The sequence below is a fragment of the Rhinatrema bivittatum genome, chromosome 1 (assembly GCF_901001135.1).
Source record: "Rhinatrema bivittatum chromosome 1, aRhiBiv1.1, whole genome shotgun sequence".
Taxonomy (NCBI): Eukaryota; Metazoa; Chordata; class Amphibia; order Gymnophiona; family Rhinatrematidae; genus Rhinatrema; species Rhinatrema bivittatum.
In genome coordinates, this window is record NC_042615.1 from 570,421,624 (window position 1) to 570,442,383 (window position 20,760).

The 20,760-nt window shown below is 44.3% G+C and overlaps 1 protein-coding gene across 7 annotated transcripts in view; it reads left to right on the forward strand.

The window, feature by feature from the left end:
- Positions 1-20,760, forward strand: part of ERCC6L2 (ERCC excision repair 6 like 2) — a 427,384-nt gene that overhangs the window by 210,092 nt on the left and 196,532 nt on the right. For all 7 annotated transcript variants that reach the window (XM_029617631.1, XM_029617627.1, XM_029617610.1 and 4 more), the window contains one exon: positions 12,346-12,445. In XM_029617631.1, coding sequence (XP_029473491.1) covers positions 12,346-12,445 — 100 coding nt within the window. The remainder of the gene's footprint in view (positions 1-12,345; positions 12,446-20,760) is intronic.

Sequence of the window (20,760 nt, forward strand, 5' to 3'; positions counted from 1 at the left end):
TGCAAAAGGGATACTATGATAAAATGAAGAAAATAGAAAAAAATACATGTGCAGCTGCAAAGTTTAATAGTATATCTCAGACAAGGACATTTTTTTAAAATATTATCTAGGAAGCCAGACAAAATGTATTCTGCAGTATAAAACAAGACAGAAAAAAGGCAGCCAGCATGGTTAAAAGGTAAGGTGGAAGAGGCTATTATAGCCAAAAGAACTTCTTTCAAAAAATGGAAAGAGGATCCAAATGAAGAAAATAGGAAAAAGCATTAGCACTGACAAGTTAGATGCAAAACTTTGAGAAGGCAAGCAAAAAAAAAAACCAATTTGAAAAAAAGCTTGCTGTACAGGCAAAAACTCATAATGCAAACATTTTCAAATGCATCCAAAGCAGGAAGCTTGTGAATTAATTGGGTAGATCATTAGATGATCGAGAGGTGACCCACAAGGGATTTCATGATGGCAGCAAGCAGCATGTTGAGCTCCTGAATCCTGTCACGAATATTTCTTCTTTTGTTGGTTCATTTATCTCCCTATTATAAGATGGGTCAGAAGAGGAAGGTAAGGCAGACAATTTAGCCTGCAGCTCTGCCTGTGCCATCACTGATGGCTTCGATAGAAATCTGTTGTTTGCACTCTGGAGCTACTTGGAGAGAGCAGCTGTTGTGGAGTTTGGGAGGGGAAGTTGTGCCCCCATCTCCCCTATTCCCATATGCATCATTGAACCCAGTGGCGGGAATACTCCTTTCTGATCCTGCTGTGGACTGAGTTTCTAGAGCAAGGACAGTCACATACTAATATGCTAGTGGCACCTCTGAGTGCAGGGAGTGCAGCTGGGAACAGGAGACTGCAACATTAAGAAGAAACAGCTTTGGGGGATTCAGAGGATTTGCAGGTTCAGAGAAATAAAGATGGCATTGGACAAAGGGAATCCTCTCATAACATATAAGTACTTTCAACTACTTCTCAGATTAGTCAAGTTGGGAAGGAGAGCTTCTGCTTGGTGAGACCCTCCATATTCACACATGAGGCTATCTGGGACACTATTGAGGGGTTAGGCAAGACCATTATGTTGCAGGTAGCCTTAGTGACGAAGAAGAACCTGGATTTGGATAATTAGATTTCAGTCTCTGGAAGGCTCCAAAGCAGTAATTGATGAGCAGGTTGCTGGTCTTGAATATAAGGTGGATTCTGTGTGTAATATACAGGAGGCCTCTGTTAAGGATAACACTATATAACAGCTAAGTTAGAGAATATTGAAAGCTCTCTTTTAGGAGACATAGGGCCTCATTTTCTAAAGTATGGGGTGGGGGGCCGAAATGGGGGGTGGGCCTGCGCTATCCGGCAGCGATTGCACGGTCGCGGTGCGATCGCTGCCGGTTTCGCACCCAATAGCGCCACCATAGAAGGTGTAGCTATTGGGCACGAACTCGGACGCGAAAAGGGCCATACCTTTTCGTCATCGGCGGCGTCTTCGCGGAATCGGCCCCGGTGACACCCCGACTCCGCCCCCATTTTGGTATCGCACGCAATAAAGGGACATTTCGCGTGCGAAACGTCCCTTATTGCGTGCGATCCGGATGGAAAATGAGGCCCATAATCTTAATTTTATTAACTTCCCTAAACTGCCAATGGTCTTTGTTAAGATGTTTAAGAGATACCTTTTGGAAACATCGAAGGTTCCTGAACAAGTGATTTCTCCAGTCTTAAGGAAGCCAAGGCTGGACAGAATGAAATAGCCTGAATATTACCACCTTGTTGGATATATCAGATAAAGCTCTGGTTAAATCTTTAACCTTGATTATGTCATTAGTATTGGATCTGGTTAGAGACTGGCTTCTAAGACTTTTTTTAAACATTGAAATGAAACTTTCTCCAGCTTAAGATCAAAGTCTTCCTGGATATGGTAAAGGTCACTCAGAAAAAAAAATGTAGGCCATTTATGCTAATGAGACCTGGGTGCTACAATTAGACACTATGGGGTAGATTTTCAGACGAGCGCGAACAGCCTACTTTTGTTTGCGCTCCAGGCGCAAACAAAAGTACGCTGGATTTTAGTAGATACGCGCGTAGTCGCGCGTATCGGCTAAAATCCTGGATCGGCGCGCGCAAGGCTATCGATTTCGTATAGCCTGCGCGCGCCGAGCCGCGCAGCCTACCCCCGTTCCCTCCTAGGCCGCTCCGAAATCGGAGCGGCCTAGAAGGGAACTTTCCTTTGCCCTCCCCTCACCTTCCCCTACCTAACCCACCCGCCCGGCCCTGTCTAAACCCCCATCCTACCTTTGTCGGGGGATTTACGCCTCCCGGAGGGAGGCGTAAATACCCGCGCGCGAGCGGGACTCCTGCGCGCCGGGCCGCGACCTGGGGGCGGGTACGGAGGGCGCGGCCACGCCCCCGGGCCGTAGCCACGCCCCGTACCCGCCCCCAAAACGCTGCCGACACGCCCCCGAAACGCCGCGACGACCGGGCCCGCCCCCCGACACGCCCCCGACACGCCCCCCTCCGAGAACCCCGGGACTTACGCGAGTCCCGGGGCTCTGCGCGCGCCGGGAGGCCTATGTAAAATAGGCTTCCCGGCGCGCAGGGCCCTGCTCGCGTAAATCCGCCCGGTTTTGGGCGGATTTACGCGAGCAGGGCTCTGAAAATCCGCCCCTATATGTTATGTTAAAAAAGATATTTCTTATATTTTATTTGAGTCTAATCAGTTGACCCTTTTTCTGCGTGACAAATATGTATAACAGTGCCAATTTCTATCTTTTGTTTCTATATCTTGACTCTGTCCATGCATTTTGGTTCTGCCCTATCACATCATTATCCTATGTGAATTGTTTCATGGATTGTGTTATTGATCTCTCCTCTAACTGGTGGACTAGTACAGTGAGGCAAATATATCTAGTTATGGCTGTGGAATTTGTCACTCTATATTTCCTTTTATCCTGCTCAGTGGTTCTCGGGACACCACCACAAGCTGCCTTTCTTATCCTTGTCTCCCCCAGCCTCCAAAACACCCCAACGTGGCATGGACTGCCACCAGCAGCTGCACCATCACATGTCGCTCCTGACTGCCCCTCTAGGCGCATGCACGCCCTACATACCTGGACTTAAAGAGCCTGTGGTGGGAAACAGGCCACTGCACTCAGATGACATCATAGACTTCAGCCCTTAAAAGGGCCCTTTCAGCTTCCAGACCTCACCTCAGCTACAGGTCACCTGGTGCTTATCTGGTCCAGTGCATATTACTAGTCTTCTTTCCCTGTCTCTTCCTTGTTCCTTGTCTTGTTCTTGCCTTGTTCCTTACCTTGTTTGCCCTGTCCATCCATTGTTTTCTTGGTCATTTGACCTTGTTTGTCTCATCTGTTGTTCCTTGTTCTTTGGTTTGACTTCCTGGACTTCAATCTCAGTCTTGAACTCAACTCTGCCCTGTCTGCTGCCTGCCCCAACCTCTGGCCTGCCTTCTGTTAAAGCTGCCTGCCTTGACCTCTGGCTTGTCTTCCATCTCTGCTGTCTGCCTCCTGCCTAGACCTATGCTGTCCCTGGGATCCGCCTCAGGACTGCCTTCGGGTCCCACCTAAGACCTGCCAGCCACCAGAACCCAAGGGTTCAGTCTGCGGGGAAAGCAACCTACTGGCTTCTCTTCTAGCTGAAGGTGTGGGCCTAGTAGGCTTGCCCACTAGGCAGCGCCAACCACACCTCAGTACTAAGGGTCCACATCCCTATCAAGCCTTACAGACTGCTGAGGCCATGGACCTGGATCTCCATTCTCTCCAATCCATTCCGGGTCTGGCACAAAAGATCCAGTAGCAACAAGGGATACTTGACCAGGTCTCGGGGCTACTTGAACGAATGCACTTCAGGGTGGATGTTCATATGATGACACAGACTCCTCCTCCGGCAGTCCTACCTCCACCTCAGCCGCATCACCCTCCAGGTAAGGTCCACTGCTTTCTCTTCCGCCACAATACCATGGAGGATCCAAAAGAGTACTGTAGCTTCCTTAATCAATATAACATGTTCTTTGAACTACAGCCGATCCCAGACACTCAATCAGTTCATCCACTCGTGGCATCGGATAGGTGTCAAGTTTTGAGACCTTGTTGACCTTATACTCCCATCTGGCTTCAGCACCAATATTATGGGTGAGGTTCAATCACTATTAAGACTTCTCTATTTCTCCAAACTGGAGCATCCCTTTCACTTCGATCTCAGTGATACGGTGCCTGGCTTCAGGAATCCGATGGGGTCGTTGGTGTACCACAACTCCAAGAGACATAATGATGTTGTTGCACCAGATGGGTACAACCAGGCAGGTTTGAGAAGATCTCCTTGATTTTCTTTACTAGCTGCTTCAAGTCAACTGCCTGTGCACTGGATAGCTGCTTTCCAAAATGAACCTGAGTTTGGTCCACTTCAGGTCCAACCTCTGGACCAAACTCTCCTTCCTGTGCTATCCATTTCATCGGGAGCTTTATGTGGTAGATTTGAGTTCTTTTACGTTTATCTTGCTGAGCTATTTTGTAATCCTCGGGCCCTGTTTTCTCCAAAATTTCATAGGGTGTCAACAAGCTAACAGCTTGCTTGCTGACAATATGTTCTGGATCACGCTGCCAGGGGGTGGAGTTAGCAATCTGTTATGGATCACCACCTTCAGAGGGGAGGAGATAGCAATTTGTTATGGATCTACTCCTCCAGAAGGGAGGAGTGAGTAATCTGATCAATGCTGCTCCCTCAAGGGGAGGAGCTAGCAATCTGTAATACTCCGTAGGCAGGGTCAATGATCTGTTGTGGGTTGGCTCTCACAGTGTGGCAGTGTGTATGATACCGCTCTAATAGTGTAAGGAATAAACACAGTGGAAATTGGTGAATCCTTGGGCTGATGGCAGATGACAGCGCCCCCAGGAGGATATCCCGAGAGGGACCACCGGCTAGGCTGGAGTATGGAGGCAAACACAGATAGTTCTTTATTAGACAGGAAGTAGAGCCACCAGAGGTGGTAGTAGTGAGTTGATGTGCCTGGCAGGGCTGAAGTCCCTCAGATACTGGAACTGCGATCTCTGGGTTGCTGAGTTGTAGAGAGAGACTGTAGGTAGTGAGTAGATAGGGTATGCTGGATACATAACCAGTAGTAAATGATACACTCACAATTGTAGATATCTGTAATGGCTTCTATGCAACAGAGTCTTCAGTATATTCAGGAACAGGAGCTGTAGGCGAGTACTGGTTCCTATATGCAGTCTGGAATAGAACTCACAATATCTGTGTATGAGATGGCTTCTAGAATAGAAGAGAGTCTTTGGAGAGTTTTAGGAACATAGGCCCTCGTGGAGCGAGTACCGGTTTCTATCTGCCATATGAAATAGTAATGTACCAGATATAGGTATGCGATAGCTTCTGAAATAGAAGAGTCTGTGAAGGGTTTTAGGAACATGTGCCCTCTTGGAGCGAGTACCGATTCCTATCTGTAATAGAACTCACAGTGTTCACATCTGCGATCGCTACCAGGCAGTAAGGAGTCTTCTGAGCATTTAGGGACGTAGGCCCTTGAGGAGAGAGTACCAGATCTCGTCTTAGCAGTCTGAAATCAAGAAGAGAGAGCGGGGCCCCCGAGGAGCGGGCATCCCTTGGTAAGTTCGTGAAGGCAGAGCAGCAGAGAAGTTTCCTCCTTGCTAACTCAATTCGTAGTAGCAAACAAAGAACTTTAAGTTGGAAGCGGGTGACGTCACTACGGGGGGACTCCCCCGAGGTTCGCTCCCTTGCCGGTACAAACTCTGGAGCACGCGCGCCCTTACGTCATTTTTATTTATTTATTTATTTATTTTTAGATTTTTATATACCGGTGTTCCTATATGAAATAAAGATCACATCGGTTTACATTGAAACAGAACATGAAAATTGCCAAAAGGCATTACATAGAACAAGGTTATGAAACTTGGAGCAGTGTACATAAGTTCAAAATTTAACAATAACGTTGTAACATTGATGACCAAAAGATAAAGGAGAAAAAAAAAAAAAAAAAGACTTAAACAATTAAGTTGACAGGTCTTATTGAGCATAAAAATTATAACGTATAAGTGAGAAAGTCTCAAGTGTCCTGCAGCAAGAGATTAGATACCGAAGTAGGTAGTGGTATGAAAAATTGGGGTTTGTGAAGAAGATATGTTCTTGCTGGTTGGAGGGGAAAAAATGATGATCATGGTCCTGGAAAAGCTTGGCTAAAGAGCCAGGTTTTAAGTTTTTTTTTGAATGAAGAGTGGCAGAACTCAAGCCGAATGTCTGGTGGGAGCGCATTCCATTGAATGGGGCCTGCTGTAGATATGGCACGTTTATGATGCGAGGATTTTGTTGAAGGTACATAGAGTGTGCCTTTATATGCTCCTCTGATGGGTCTAGAGGAGGAGTGAGGGCGTAGTTGGTTACATAATTGAAGAGGAGAGATATTGTGAATGGATTTATGAATTACGGTGAGTACTTTATATAGGATCCTTTGCTTTATAGGCAGCCAGTGGAGGAGCTTGAGAATGGGGGTGATGTGATCTCTTTTATTTGTATTGGTAAGGATTCTGGCTGCAGAGTTCTGTAGCATTTGGAGGGGTTTGATGGATGAATATGGAAGGCCAAAGAGAAGCGAATTGCAATAGTCGACTTTTGATAGAATAATGGCTTGTAGGACCATCCGAAAATCGTTGAAATAAAGAAGAGGCTTCAATTTTTTTAAGACTTGTAACTTATAAAAACAGTCTTTGGTGGTTGTGCTTATGAATTTTTTAAAATTGAGCTGATTGTCTAGCATGATACCTAGATCTCGAACATGTGGTGAGTGATTTAATATGGGAGTGGATGAGTTGAGTAGGTCAGCTGGGTTTAGAAGTTTGATGTTGATGTCTTGATTGATGATTAGGATCTCAGTTTTGTTGTTGTTAAGAATGAGGCAAAGGCTGGAGAGAAGATGATTGATCTGTTGCAAACAATTGTTCCAGTGAGCCAAGGTTTTTTGTAAGGATTCTGAGATTGGGATGAGTATCTGGATGTCATCCGCGTAGAGATAGTGAGTTAGGTTTAGTTTAGTAAGTAGATGACATAGAGGTAAGAGGTAAATGTTGAAGAGGGTAGGGGAAAGGGAGGAACCCTGAGGGACCCCCCGGTTGGAAGGGATCGGTTGTGATTCTTTGTTGTCATCAGGAACATGGCGGATCCGCAGCATCAGGCCAGACCGGGGAGAAGCGGTGAGGAGAAGCCGCGGCAGCATCTGTCCGTCAGAGCCGAAGGGAGTCACCACAAAGGTAGAGAGGGTGGAGCGAGGGCGAGAACAGGCATGAATGCAACACAATAGGAGGAGAAGGACAAGGTACCCCGGCTGAAATACTCATGGGTCAATTGTAAACTCAAGCTTGGGAACGCTGAGCCTTTTCCAGACATAGATGAGCCATCTCCATACAACTTATGCAGCTCACCTGACTTCAGTGCTGGGAAAATAGTTGAAACTATTCTAAAGATCAATATCGTAGAGCATATAGAAAGACATGGTTTAATGGAACAGAGTCAACATGGATTTACACAAGGGAAGTCTTGCCTAATAAATCTGCTTCATTTTTTTAAAAGGGGTTAATAAACATGTGGATAAAGGTGACCCGGTAGATGTAGTGTATTTGGATTTTCAGAAGGCGTTTGACAAAATCTCTCATGAGAGACTTCTAAGAAAACTAAAAAGTAATGGGATAGAAGGCGATGTCCTTTCGTGGATTACAAACTGGTTAAAAGACAGGAAACAGAGAGTAGGATTAAATGGTCAATTTTCTCAGTGAAAAAGTGTAAACAGTGGAGTGCCTCAGGGATCTGTACTTGGACAGGTGTTTTTCAATATATTTGTAAATGATCTGGAAAGGAATACGACGAGTAAGGTTATCAAATTTGCGGATGATACAAAATTATTCAGAGTAGTTAAATCACAAGCAGACTGTGATACGTTACAGGAAGACCTTGCAAGACTGGAAGATTGGGCATCCAAATGGCAGATGAAATTTAATGTGGACAAGTGCAAGGTGTTGCATATAGGGAAAAATAACCCTTGCTGTAGTTACATGATGTTAGGTTCCATATTAGGAACTACCACCCAGGAAAAAGATCTAGGCATCATAGTGGATAATACTTTGAAATCATTAACTCAGTGTGCTGCAGCAGTCAAAAAAGCAAACAGAATGTTAGGAATTATTAGGAAGGGAATGGTTAATAAAACGGAAAATGTCTTAATGCCTCTGTATTGCTCCATGGGTTGACCATACCTTGAATATTGTGTATAATTCTGGTCACCGCATCTTAAAAAAGATATAGTTGCAATAGAGAAGGTACAGAGAAGGGTGACCAAAAATGCTAAAAGGGACTGAACAGCTTCTCTATGAGGAAAGGTTGAAGAGGTTAGGGCTGTTCAGCTTGGAGAAGAGACGGCTGAGGGGGGATATCATAGAGGTCTTTAAAATAATGAGAGGTCTTGAACAAGTAGATGTGAATTGGTTATTTACACTTTCAGATAATAGAAGGACTAGGGGGCATTCCATGAAGTTAGCAAATAGCACATTTAAGACTAATCAGAGAAAATTATTTTTCTCTCAACGCACAATTAAGCTCTGGAATTTGTTGCCAGAGGATGTGGTTAGTGCAGTTAGTGTAGCTGGGTTCAAAAAAGGTTTGGATAAGTTCTTGGAGGAGAAGTCCATTAACTGCTATTAATCAAGTTGACTTAGGGAATGGCCTCTGCTATTACTGGCATCAGGAGCATGGGATATTCTTAGTGTTTGGGTACTTGCCATGTTCTTGTGGCCTGGTTCGGCCTCTGTTGGAAACAGGATGCTGGGCTTGATGGACCCTTGGACTGACCCAGCATGGCAATTTATTATGTTCTTATGTTCTTAATTAGACAGGGATTTAGTATTGAAACCTTTCTTTAGGAATAGGTCTTTCACCCTTTTAGAAGAGAAGGTTAATGTTTTCCTGACCTTGCTGAAAATAAGCAAATGCAAAGGAAATCTTTTCTGCAGTTAAAATCCCAAGTCTTGTGCTTGGGTACGTCATTTTTTCTCAAATTTCCTTGCAAATGCGTGATGGTTTATCAAGAAAGTAAATTTATATTTTTTGATTCAAAGCAGCTTAAAAGATTCCTTGATGATAAATCTACAGTGCAGACTTAAGAGTGGGCCTATGTTTATAAAGAGAAGTTGTTGACCGATGTTAGTTAAATTTATGGCTTGTTAATTTGATTTCATCTGTCTCTCCATTTATGGACTTTTGCTTTTTCATGCTATATGTTTCAATGTTTGACTTATTTGTTACATTTTTTCCTGCATGAGGAAACTTTTCCTGTACTGCAATGTCTATTTGTTTCTACTTATGAAAAATACTATAGATAAAAAGTGAAAAAAAAATTGTGGAGTATGGTTTCTGTTTGCATTTTTCTCACCTTCTTCCAACTCAGCATTTTTCAGTTTTGATTTCAGACCCATTTCAGTCTGCCTAGCTGAAAGTGGAATCACACCTTTTGTGTGTATGTGAGGGGATGATTATTAAGCTTGTTTCTTTCCAGGTGGGTGGTCGGGGATTCTATTCCCAGTATTTCATCATTCCCCAGAAAACAAGAGGATTGAGTCCCATTCTGGATTTGCAAAGGCTGAACAAGCTGCTGGTCAGAGAAATACATGATGAATTCCCCCCAACAGTCCTCCCTTTCATTCATCTGATGCGCACCCAGTATCTCAAGGATGCATGCACATATCCTCATTCATCCATCTCCTATGAACTTCCTCAGATTTGTAGTGGTGGATATTCTTTGTCAATACAAGATGCTCTCTTTTGGTCTGTCACTGGCTCTGAAAGTTCTAAATAAAAAAGCAAGATGTCACGGCCTTGTTCATCTTCTGTGAGGAGGCTATCCAGATATGGTCATGAGCTCTCTTCCATGGGGCCCTCTTGCAGGCAACTTATCTTCCAGGAATTCAGAATACACTAGCAAACTGTTTCAGAGGAAGCTACTTCATGAATGGTCCTTATATCAAGAGTAGCAAATAGTTTATTCAATCTCTGGGAATAGCCAGTAATCGACCTATTTTTTTTTAGGAAAGAAACAGGAAAGTCAAAGGCCCACTTCAAATCTGGGCATTTTTCTGCTAAGCTGGAACATCAGTCTACTGTATGCATATTCACCAATTTCATTACTCACAAGCACAGTTTAAAATATCCTCCAGGATTGGGCACAGATGATTCTCATTTCTATGGTTTGGCCACAGCAAATATGGTTTCCATATCTTGTCTGATTGTCAGTTCAATCTCCAATTCCACTGGAAACTTCTCTGACTCTCATCATGCAGAAGCAAGGCAGGCTTTTTCAGCCAAATCAGTTCTTCCTGGCCCTCACAGCATGCATGTTGAGCACACAATAGTCTCCTCTTTGCTGCTTCCAAAGTGAGTGTAAGATATACCTGTATTGTTCAGTATATCTTCAACTAGTCCTACAATTTCAAGTGAGAGTTCTGGTGTCAGTCCAGCTCTCCAGACCCTTGTTCCTGTAGCCTGTCTCTGGAGACAGCAAGTTTGAAGTTTCTCACTTGGAAAGTCATGTTGCTTGTAGTAGTTACTTCGGCTCGAAGAATTGCAAGCTGTCGCCTCGTATTCACCATACCGTCAGTTCTTCCACAACAGGATGGTTCTACATACTCACCCTAAGTTTCTGACAAAAGTGGTGTCAGGCTTTTGATATCAACCAAATGATCATGCTTCCAACATTCTTTACAAGACCATAAAGGAGAAAAGGCTTTTCATTCCTTGGATTATAGTATATCAGTAAGGAGGACTATTCATTATCAAGTTTTTCAACTGTTTGTGTCTTTTGTTCCCAATGAACTGGGAGTGGCAGAAGCCGAGAGAGCTCCATCCAAAATGAAGTGCTATCCAAAAGCAAAGGTGCTACTTAGCCGGTTAAGTCTCAAATAGAGCTATCTATTCAGATAAGTAAGATAGATGGATAAGTTCCAAATAGAGCTACTTATCTGGATAAGTAGTGCTGTTAAGACTTATCTGGCTAAGTAGCAACTTTGCTGCTACTTAACCAAATAAATTGGAACTTATTCGAATAAATTTGAGCTTATCTAGATAACTACAATATGTATTTGTGCGTTTTTCTTATATGTGTGTGCCTGTTGCAGGGTACAATTATGTGCATTTTATAACCTGCGTATATCATATATGTGCGGGTTATAAAATACAGAAGTAGAATTTCATATACCCATATACTCACACATCTATGGGTGCGCACACAGCTGCTTGATAGTTATCCTCCCTGTAGCATTAGAATTTACTAACATCTTACTTCCTGTGCTTTCCACGAATATCTCTTTCATGTAAGTCAAATGTTGAAGACATTTATTAATGCAGCTGCATTCAGAGTAGCAAATTTATAGTACTCCACACAAAATATTTTAACTGCTATGTATAACTCATATTATTGCACTGAAGAATGGCCATGGACTTAACTGCAGAAACTCCTTCTCTTACTTTTGATTGTTCTCTTATACTGGACTCTGCTTACTGTTACCAAAGTCTATAAGAAAAAGTGTGTAATATTAAAAATGCACTTGGTGTTCTAAATGTTTTTCACTCTGGGTTCAGTTTTGGATATCAGATTTGATTACTCACCTTTTCTGTCCTGAGCTCTGGGTTACCATATTAATAATGATGTGCTGCATTTCTGTATAAAAGGAGGATTTGGTGATATCTTTGGATTCTGCTCTGGAGATATGTTTCTTGTTGGTCACATATGTTTTTTGTATTTCCATGTTATGTAGTTATTTCCCTTTAAACCATTTTTTTTTTACCCTAGTGGTTTCCTTCTGCTTTTTTGTGCCTCAATTTCAATAGGAACTGGCTTCGGCTGGGACTATGGCAACATTCACAGCTAACCATGGTTCCCCCCCCCCCCCCCCCCATTTTAGCCCAACTCCTGTTGAGTTCTGTCATTGCCATGACAAGCCTCAGCAATGGTCCACAGCACATGGTTCCCTCTGGAACTGGTATATGTGTACCATGAATCTGACCACTAGATGCCATTATTGTACGCTGGCTGAGTCAGTTTTCCCTTGGGGACTTTAAATATTGCCTAGTACTGGTCAGTCTGAGGAGCAGAAGCTGGTCTCTGAAATCAAATCCTTATATCCCATATGGTAGCATACAGCACTGCTGCTGAGGCTTCGAATTGGTTCAGATTAATTCCCTTTTATGTGAAGTATAATCTTATTAATCTTGGTAGTAGGTTAAACTGGACATGCTGTCTATGAAGTCAGAGCTGGTAAAATTGAAACTTTATGTTTGTAGAGCCTACAGAATTGGCCAGAGCAGAGATGTGAAGGTACTTAGGCTGATATCACTGGGGACTGTAGAGGAGATCATGTACTTACGTCAGGTTTACAAACAGGTAAAGTTCATTTTATGTCCTAATGTTTAAACTGGTCTCTATTAAATAGTAGAATATTTCTGTAAATTTTCACAAATTAATGAAAACTGAACTGTGATTGTAAATAACAATAACATTTAACATTTTTTGTATTGTTTCTTAGATTGCAGCATCAGATTTGTTTTCAGATGTAAAAATATTTGTGCTTTGAATTTTTTTTCTTCCATATAGTGTTATGTCTGTTTCATAAATGCATATATGTATATTTAGAAACTTTACAATTCTTTACACCCTGATGCAGCAGTTCACCTATAAGAAGTACTGTATAAAGGAGTTTCATACAAACATAGATAAAGGTTTCAGGGTTCATCTAGACCAGTGTTTCTCAACCACTGGTCCATGGAATGGCAGCGCTCTCCGGCAGCACTTTGGTGGTCCACAGAATAGCAGTCATTACAGTAGGAATCTGACCCATGCTGCAGCCACTCTCTGTGACTGCCCAGGTGCCGGCTCCCACTCAGTTGTCCACAGCCATAAATGGAACATTCTCTACTACCTTAAACCTCCAGGATAAAATGTCCTGGTAGCAGCTTCTTTCTGGTCCCCACAGCATTGCATATTGCTACTGCTTCTGGGTGTGAGGACAGACTAGCAGCACACTCAGGCTCTTCACTACTCCTGGCACTGAACACCTGATTGGGCCAGCAGGCTAAACATGAACATCAGGCTCATCTGAGCCCTGAACTGCCCTTACTCTGGTTCTGTAAATGAACAAAAGAAAATGCAACAGGTTGCTGTTCTGCAGCCATGAAGGCCGCTGTAAGCACCATGTCCCTTAAAAGCATAACATCTACCTCCACTGCCACCAATACATTTTTAGTCCCTGACTACTCTGTCCTCTAGAATGAAGAAACCTGATTGTTTTTCTTCCCCTTCTCTAGGAGCAAGAAGCACAGCTTATTTTTCATAATTCTTGTAATTAAAACGGGGGATAGCTGTGTTGAGACTGGGGAGACTCCTGAAAGGGAGCATGTATACTTCCCCCCAGCCACCCCCCCATACTTCAGTGCATAAAGGGGATCCCCATTTTTCAGCCACATGAAAGAAATCCTCCTCCTGTTGTGGGTAACCAAAATAACACATTACTGGCAGTTTGAAGAAAGATAATTGTTTAGAAAAAGTATTGAATGTTCCAGGAGAGTGCAAGGCAATTCAGAAGCGGTCTCTCAGAGATACAAATTAGATTACTAGCTCTAATTTACACACCAATGAGCTAGTTTGTTTGCATAATATTTCCCTAATTGGTTGGCATTATAATTTTATCTCATGTGTTAATAGGTCTATGATTCTTATCAGTCATGTGATTTCTTGTAAATTGAGCCCAGAAGGCAGGAGCTAAACTTGACTGAACTTTGACATACTTTTTAACTTCTTGCATACATTCTAGTATTTCAGCATTTTTTCGCTTGCCAGCAACCTTGAATAATTTTACAAGCCTGATCAATGCGGTTTCGCAATGAGCTAATGATAGCTTCATAGGAAAACCTTTTCAAAACACCCTAACACTCTCCTGCTCTTCAGGGTCTCCCCCAACTGTACCAGTCAGCCAGTCATCCATGTCAGTTGAGGAGTCAGCCAACCAGTCCCTGGAAGTTTGAGAAACACTGATCTAGACTGGCCATTGCCCCTTACTGTTACAATTCTGCGGGCTTTACTTGATCTCCTTTGCTTTCTTGAATTCTGATACTGAATTTGCCTCTATCATCTCCATTGAGAAAGTGTTTTATACATCTGTTATCCTTTTGGTGAATACATATTTCCCAACATATTACTTCTGTTTCCAAAGATGACTGGGTCTAGAAAGCCACAGGAAAGCCATGCTTCCCTCTGGCACTGAGTGGTAGGGTTAGCCATCTCTCAAGAAAAATATTAGAAATATGAATTTGAGAAAATTTCCAAAAAAGTCCCTATTTTATTTCCAGAATATTTGGACAAAGTATTGAGGTTGCAGTGTTTGTTTATTTGAATGAATAGAAATAAGGGTCAACAAACATGCTGTAAATGTTACCTTTTTATTTGAATAATTCATTACATTGGTGACTCGTGTTCAAGAGCTATGCTGTTTCTTCAGATTTGATGAAGAGAGCATAGCTCTTAAAAGTCTCAATTGTATCAAGTTAGTACAATAGAAAGGTATCACCTACAACTGATTTGTTCCTGAACATACCCAGCTCAGTCCAGACAAGCGGGTTTATTCACCCCTACCAGCAGGTGGAGGTAGAAAACAAAACTTTGGGCACTGCCACATATCCCAAGCTAAAACCTCAATCAGAAAACGAGCCATCTCGACTGTTGGCCCACACCACTGGAACGCGCTACCCCACGACCTTAGACGAGAATCCTGCCCGGCTGTCTTCAAAATAAACTAAAAACATGGCTATTTAGCCAAGCCTTTCAGGACATTTAACCCACCTTTCATGCAACTTTACTCTCTGCTAGCTATCTCTTCAACTTAACCCTCCCATCCACTTAGTTCTCTGTACCGCTACATGGCGAAATTGATGTTAAATGTAAACCGGTATGATTGCTCCCCGAGGTGACAGGCTCCTGCAGAAGGGTTGTCCCTTGGGTTGAGCCGGGCGAAAGGGGGGTTGGATGCCCCAGGCCAGCTACAGCCCGCAACCCCGGGACCACTGACAGCCAGTGGTCTGGTTCCCTCGGTGAGCCAGAAGGCCCTCTGCCTGCCCAGGACCGGGAAGTACCCTTACTTTTATTTTTGTGCTTTCCTGTGTGTCTGGGCCTTTAAATCTTTGTTGTTAAAAAAAAAAAAAAAAGTCACTGGCAGCTGTCTGCTTTTGCAACAGCAGACTCATGTGTTGTTTTAATGTTTTAATGTTGTTGTTGTTTTAATGTTTTAATGTTGTTTTAATGTTATTTGTTATTAGCAATGGTTACATGGAATAGACTTAGTTTTTGGGTACTTGCCAGGTTCTTATGGCCTGGATTGGCCACTGTTGGAAACAGGATGCTGAGCTTGATGGACCCTTGGTCTGACCCAGTATGGCATTTTCTTATGTTCTTATGTTCTTATGTTATTTATTCAATTTTCTCCAAGTTCATTTTCCTGTTCTATGTAAGACACACATGTTAAGTCACTCCAATGTTATATGTAAACCGAAGTGATTAGCAACATTGTTGCTAGAACTTCGGTATATAAAAAAATGTTAAATAAAATAAATAAATAAATAAATGTGTACAGGCTGTGCGGCCTAGCAGGCTGAATGCAACAGCAGAAGCATGTGGCAGGCTGTGTGGCCTAGCAGGCTGAAATCCTCGGCGAGATCGTCAGGTGCAGGCACGGCAGTAAGTAGGCGGATCGGGGGATAATTCGGAGGAGGGTTGTCCCGGTCAGGGCAAATTCACTCTGGTGGGGGCTGGCTGTCCTCCCAAATGAGCTGCGTGGTTTTCAGTCGTGGCAGCGGCCTGTTCACCGCACCGGCAGAAATTTCTGTGCCCTCTTCAGGGTTTGACAGCTGCCGTGTTGTGCACCCCTCCCCCTCGCAATCCGGGCCACAGGAAAGCGCGGCAAGCATAGGATTGCCTGTTTGGATTTTTATTTTGCCTTGCTTTATTTCTTGGAGGCAGTTGTACCGGTGCCAGTGTCCGAACAGGGACAAGGCAGATAATTCATCTTTTTCGTGGTGCCCAAGAAGGAAGACATGTTCCGACCTATCCTAGACCTGAAGAAAGTCAACCAGAGTTTGAAGGTAACATGTTTTCAGATGGAGACGTTACGCACCGTAATTGCGGCGGTACGGGGAGGAACGTTTTTGGCGTCTCTGGATCTCACCGAGGCTTATCTGTATATCCCCATCCGTCAGGAGCACCAGACGTTTCTCAGATTCATGGTTCTGGAACAGCACTATCAGTTTCAAGCACTGCCTTTTGGGCTGGCCACCGCCCCGTGGATCTTTACTAAGGTGATGGTGGTAGTGGCAGCGGCGCTGCGACAGGAGGGATTGCTGGTGACCCATACTTGGACGATTGGCTGATACGGGCGAAGTCACTAGAGGAATATGTGCGGTCCATGGACCGAGTTCAGTCACTCCTGGAATCTCTAGGCTGGATTATCAATGTGCAGAAGAGCCATCTGATCCCCTCCTGTTACCTCGAATACTTGGGAGACCGTTTCAACACCCAGTGGAGCAGAGTGTTTCTTACAGACGACAGGGTGAACAAAATTCAGGGGCAGATAGCGCGTCTGCTTCGTATACAGGTGCCGAAGGTCTGGGATTACTTACAGGTCCTGGGCTTGATGGCGTCCACATTGGAACTGGTGCCCTGGGCGTTTGCCCATTTGAGGCCTCTGCAGAGAGGAATCCTTTGGAATCCTCTGTCGCAACAATATTTCCTGTTCCTGGCTCTGACGGAGTTGGCCAGGACCAGTCTGGCCTGGTGGATGACGTGGAACAATCTGGAGAAGGGGATGCCTCTTGAGGTCCCGAATTGGGTGGTGGTCACCATGGATGCAAGTCTTCGTGGCTGGGGGCAGTTTGTCTGGACAGGTCTGCTCAGGGCCTTTGGTCGACGTCAGAACAGACATGGTCCATCAATTGCCTGGAGACTAGAGTGGTGCGCCGAGCTCTGGAGCAGTTTCTACCCTTGGTCTGCGATCGGATGGTGCGAGTTTTCTCGGACAATTCGACCACGGTAGCTTACATCAACGCCAGGGGGGGAACCAAGAGTCCCATAGTAGCGCAGCAGGCTCAGCTGCTGTTCGAATGGGCAGAGCTTCATCTCGAAGGAATTGCCGCCTCCCATGTCGCAGGAGTCGACAACATCCAGGCGAATTACCTCAGCCGGCAGCAGTTGGATCCGGGGGAGTGGGAATTCTCTCGGAGGGCCTGGGAGCTCCTCTGCGAGCGGTGGGGAACCCCGCAGTTCGATCTCATTGCAACGAGTCTCAATACCAAGACGTAAAGGTTCTTCAGCCGCCGGAGGCAGTCCAGGGCGGTGGGGCTTGATGCCCTCGTATGTCCGTGGCTGACCGGAGTCTTCCTGTACGTCTTTCCTCCATGGCCGCTGATAGCAAAGGTACTCAGGCGTGTAGAGGGCCACGCGGGATTAGTGATTGTGGTGGCTCTGGAATGGCCTCGCCGTCCGTGGTTCGCGGATCTGGTGCGGCTGGCAGTGGACGGACCGCTATGCCTGACCCATTTACCGGATCTCCTGCGTCAGGGTCCTATATTTTCTGATTGGGAGGATTGCTTTTGTCTCACGGCCTGGCTTTTGAGAGGAGGCCATTGTGCGTGAGGGGGCATTAGGAACCAGTAATTACCACACTGCTCCAAGCAAAACGCCCTGCTACCTCTTTAGCCTATTCCAGGGTGTGGACAACAGGGATCAGATCCTCTTCAGGTGTCTGTGTCCCATATTTTGTCTTTTTTGCAGGTGGATTTATCCAAAGGATTAGCCCATAGTTTCCTTCGGGTCCAGGTTTCCGCTTTGGGTTGGAGTAGGAATCGTGTACCCTGTAGTAAAATGTATAATCCTTTACCGTAGGGTGTAATACCCTCCATAGATCTTGCAGTCCTCATGATTCCGCAAAAAATGTTAATCTATTTCTCTGTTGCTTTAAACCATCCTTAGGGATGGGCTTGTTATCTAGTGTCGTGTTGAAAGTAAGGTTGAAATCCCCCCTATTAGGACATGTCCTTGGGCCATATCATTTAAGCAATGTTCTAAGCCTATGTAGAATTTGCCCTGTTTAATGTTAGGAGCATAGATTTGATTAAAGTAAATAGTACTGTGTCCAATTTAACATTTAGGGCTATGTATCGCTCCTCCTTATCCTTTCTGCTTTCCAATATTTCCACCTTTAGAGAACAAAATTCCCACCCCCACCTCTCTTTTTTTCAATCTATGGTATTGGATGCTAGGAAGATATGTGGGTAGTCTCTGTCTTTAAGTAGGTGTTCATCCTTGCACACCTACTTAAAGACAGAGACTACCCACATATCTTCCTAGGTGTTCATCCTTGCAGAGTAGATGGGTTTCCTGTATAAAGAAAATAGAAGCTCGTCTAGCCCAAGCTTCTTCAAATAGGAGTTGTCTCTTCCTTGAGGTGTTGAGAACTTTTACATTTAAAGAAATGATTGTTGCATCGACCATTATGTAATGTATTATACCAGAAATAGTAAGAGGACCTGGATCACCTTATTGTTAATAGAATACCTTAAACACATGATACCCTTCCATATCCCTCCCACCACCCTCTCTAACCCCCTGCCTAACCAAATTCTGCAAGTCTTAGGCCCCAGAATGCCTACACCATGACCCTTTTTTCTCTGATGCGAGAAATAAGTATAACAAAAAATCTATTATAAAGAAACATTTTTTTATTTTATTATAACAAATTTCACAGCATTAATAAAAGCAATGTTAACCTACTAAAATATCCTTGAATGGTGTCCTTCATCAGGGGATATTTCTTTTCTGTCAACATACTGATATATTCACCAATGTAGACATCACCACCACAAAAAGCATACAACAAGTGAGCATAAAATGGCATCCATTTCTTATAAATAACCTGAGGGTTATGCTAGATTCTAGTTTGTTGCTGAAACCCTATTGGGACAGTAGCCCAAAAATCTTTTATAAACATCATATGGTCAGGAGATTAAATATTTGCTTCTGCCTGTTGATCTGAAGACTTTAGTTCAGGCTATTGTAATGTCTGGCCTAAACTACTGTAATACTTTATTAATAGGCCTCCCTCAGTCTTAAAAAAAAACAAAAAACCAAAACAAACCTTCAGCTGGGTGTAGAATGCAGCAGCTTGTATGGTTTTAGGAACTAGTTATTGGGAGCATGTTACCCCAGTCCTGGAGAGATTGCACCGGTTACTTATCTGTCAACAGAACAGATTTAAACTACTTACTTTGGCATTTAAGGCTAAGAAAGTTCAAGACCCTGGAAGTAATTATCAAAGGAGTTACATATGTAAATATAATATACTATTGCAGCAATTTTCAAAAGCCCAATACACCCAAGGATGGTAACTTTCAAATGGGTGCGCAGGTGCACATTTACATGCGTGCATTGGTGTGAGCCCAGAGACACAGCAATGTTATGGAGGGATTGTGGTCAGCTCAGAGACAGCAGCAGAGGTATAATACAGTCTTGTAATGAATGAGTAGAGTTCCGGAGACCCAGGCGCCAAAGGAACAAAGTCAGACAGGGGGCGCCCGAGCAAGAGCAGGCCGAAGCCTAAAGCCTGAATAGGCCAAGTCCAGGATGTTGCTGAAGAGGCGTCGTAGAGCAAACTGGAGTCAGGGCTGGTGGCAATCTGGAAGCGGTAGCAAGCAGGGCTAAGGTCTGGGCGCGGAGATAGTCAAACATAGTCAGGCAAAGCAGAGGTCTGGGTCTGGAGAGAGGCATCGGACTGGTCAGGATGAAGCAGAGGTCCAGGTCTGGAAAGAATCAACCTGCGTGGTCAGGCAAAGTAGAGGTTGAGATCCAAGAAGGCAATCCGAGGTTAGGTTGGAACAAAGGAACGAGGAAACCAGGAACAGGAGTCAGCGAGGACCAGGAACACAGGAACGAGAAGAATCTCTCAGGAAGCAACGAGTACTCGACCAGCGAGGAGACCTGTTGCAAAGGCAAAGCTAGGGAGCGGAGCCTGGGCTTATATACCAGTGCTCCGCTGATGTCATCATCCAGGGCCGTGGCTCGGTTCCCGCTGTGGGCTCTACTTAAGTTTCTGTGATGCGCGCGCACCTAGGGAGCGGTACGGCGCCGAGTAGCAGCATCTCTCCGCGGGCCATGCGGAGAGGCCCGACGAGGAGCAGCAGTAGCTGGACTGGAGGATACCAGGGTCTGTAGCCGAGCCGGAGGCACCAGGGGTGGCCCGAGGACGGAGCCAGCGGCCTACTGCTGCCAGAGACGAGGGACCAGGCACTGGAGAGAGGTGAGGGGGCCGTGCCGCGGGTCTGCCGTGGACGGCACACGTAACACACACATTTGTTGCCCAGTGATATAGTAGAATTAGAAAAAGTACAGATAAGGACAACCTAAATGATAAAGGGGATGAAACAATTCCCTTATGAGAAAAGACAAAAGAGGTTAGATCTCTTCAGCTTGGAGAAGACATGGCTATAAATTAATTGGAGTGGAACGAGTAAACATTAATTGGTTGTTTATTCTTTCAAAGAAGGGACACACAATGAAGTTACTGGACGATACATTTTTCTAAAACTCTATCATTTTTAAATGGTTAACAAGTTAAACAACTTGACAAGAAAAGGTATAATAGAGATCAAATTAAAATATAG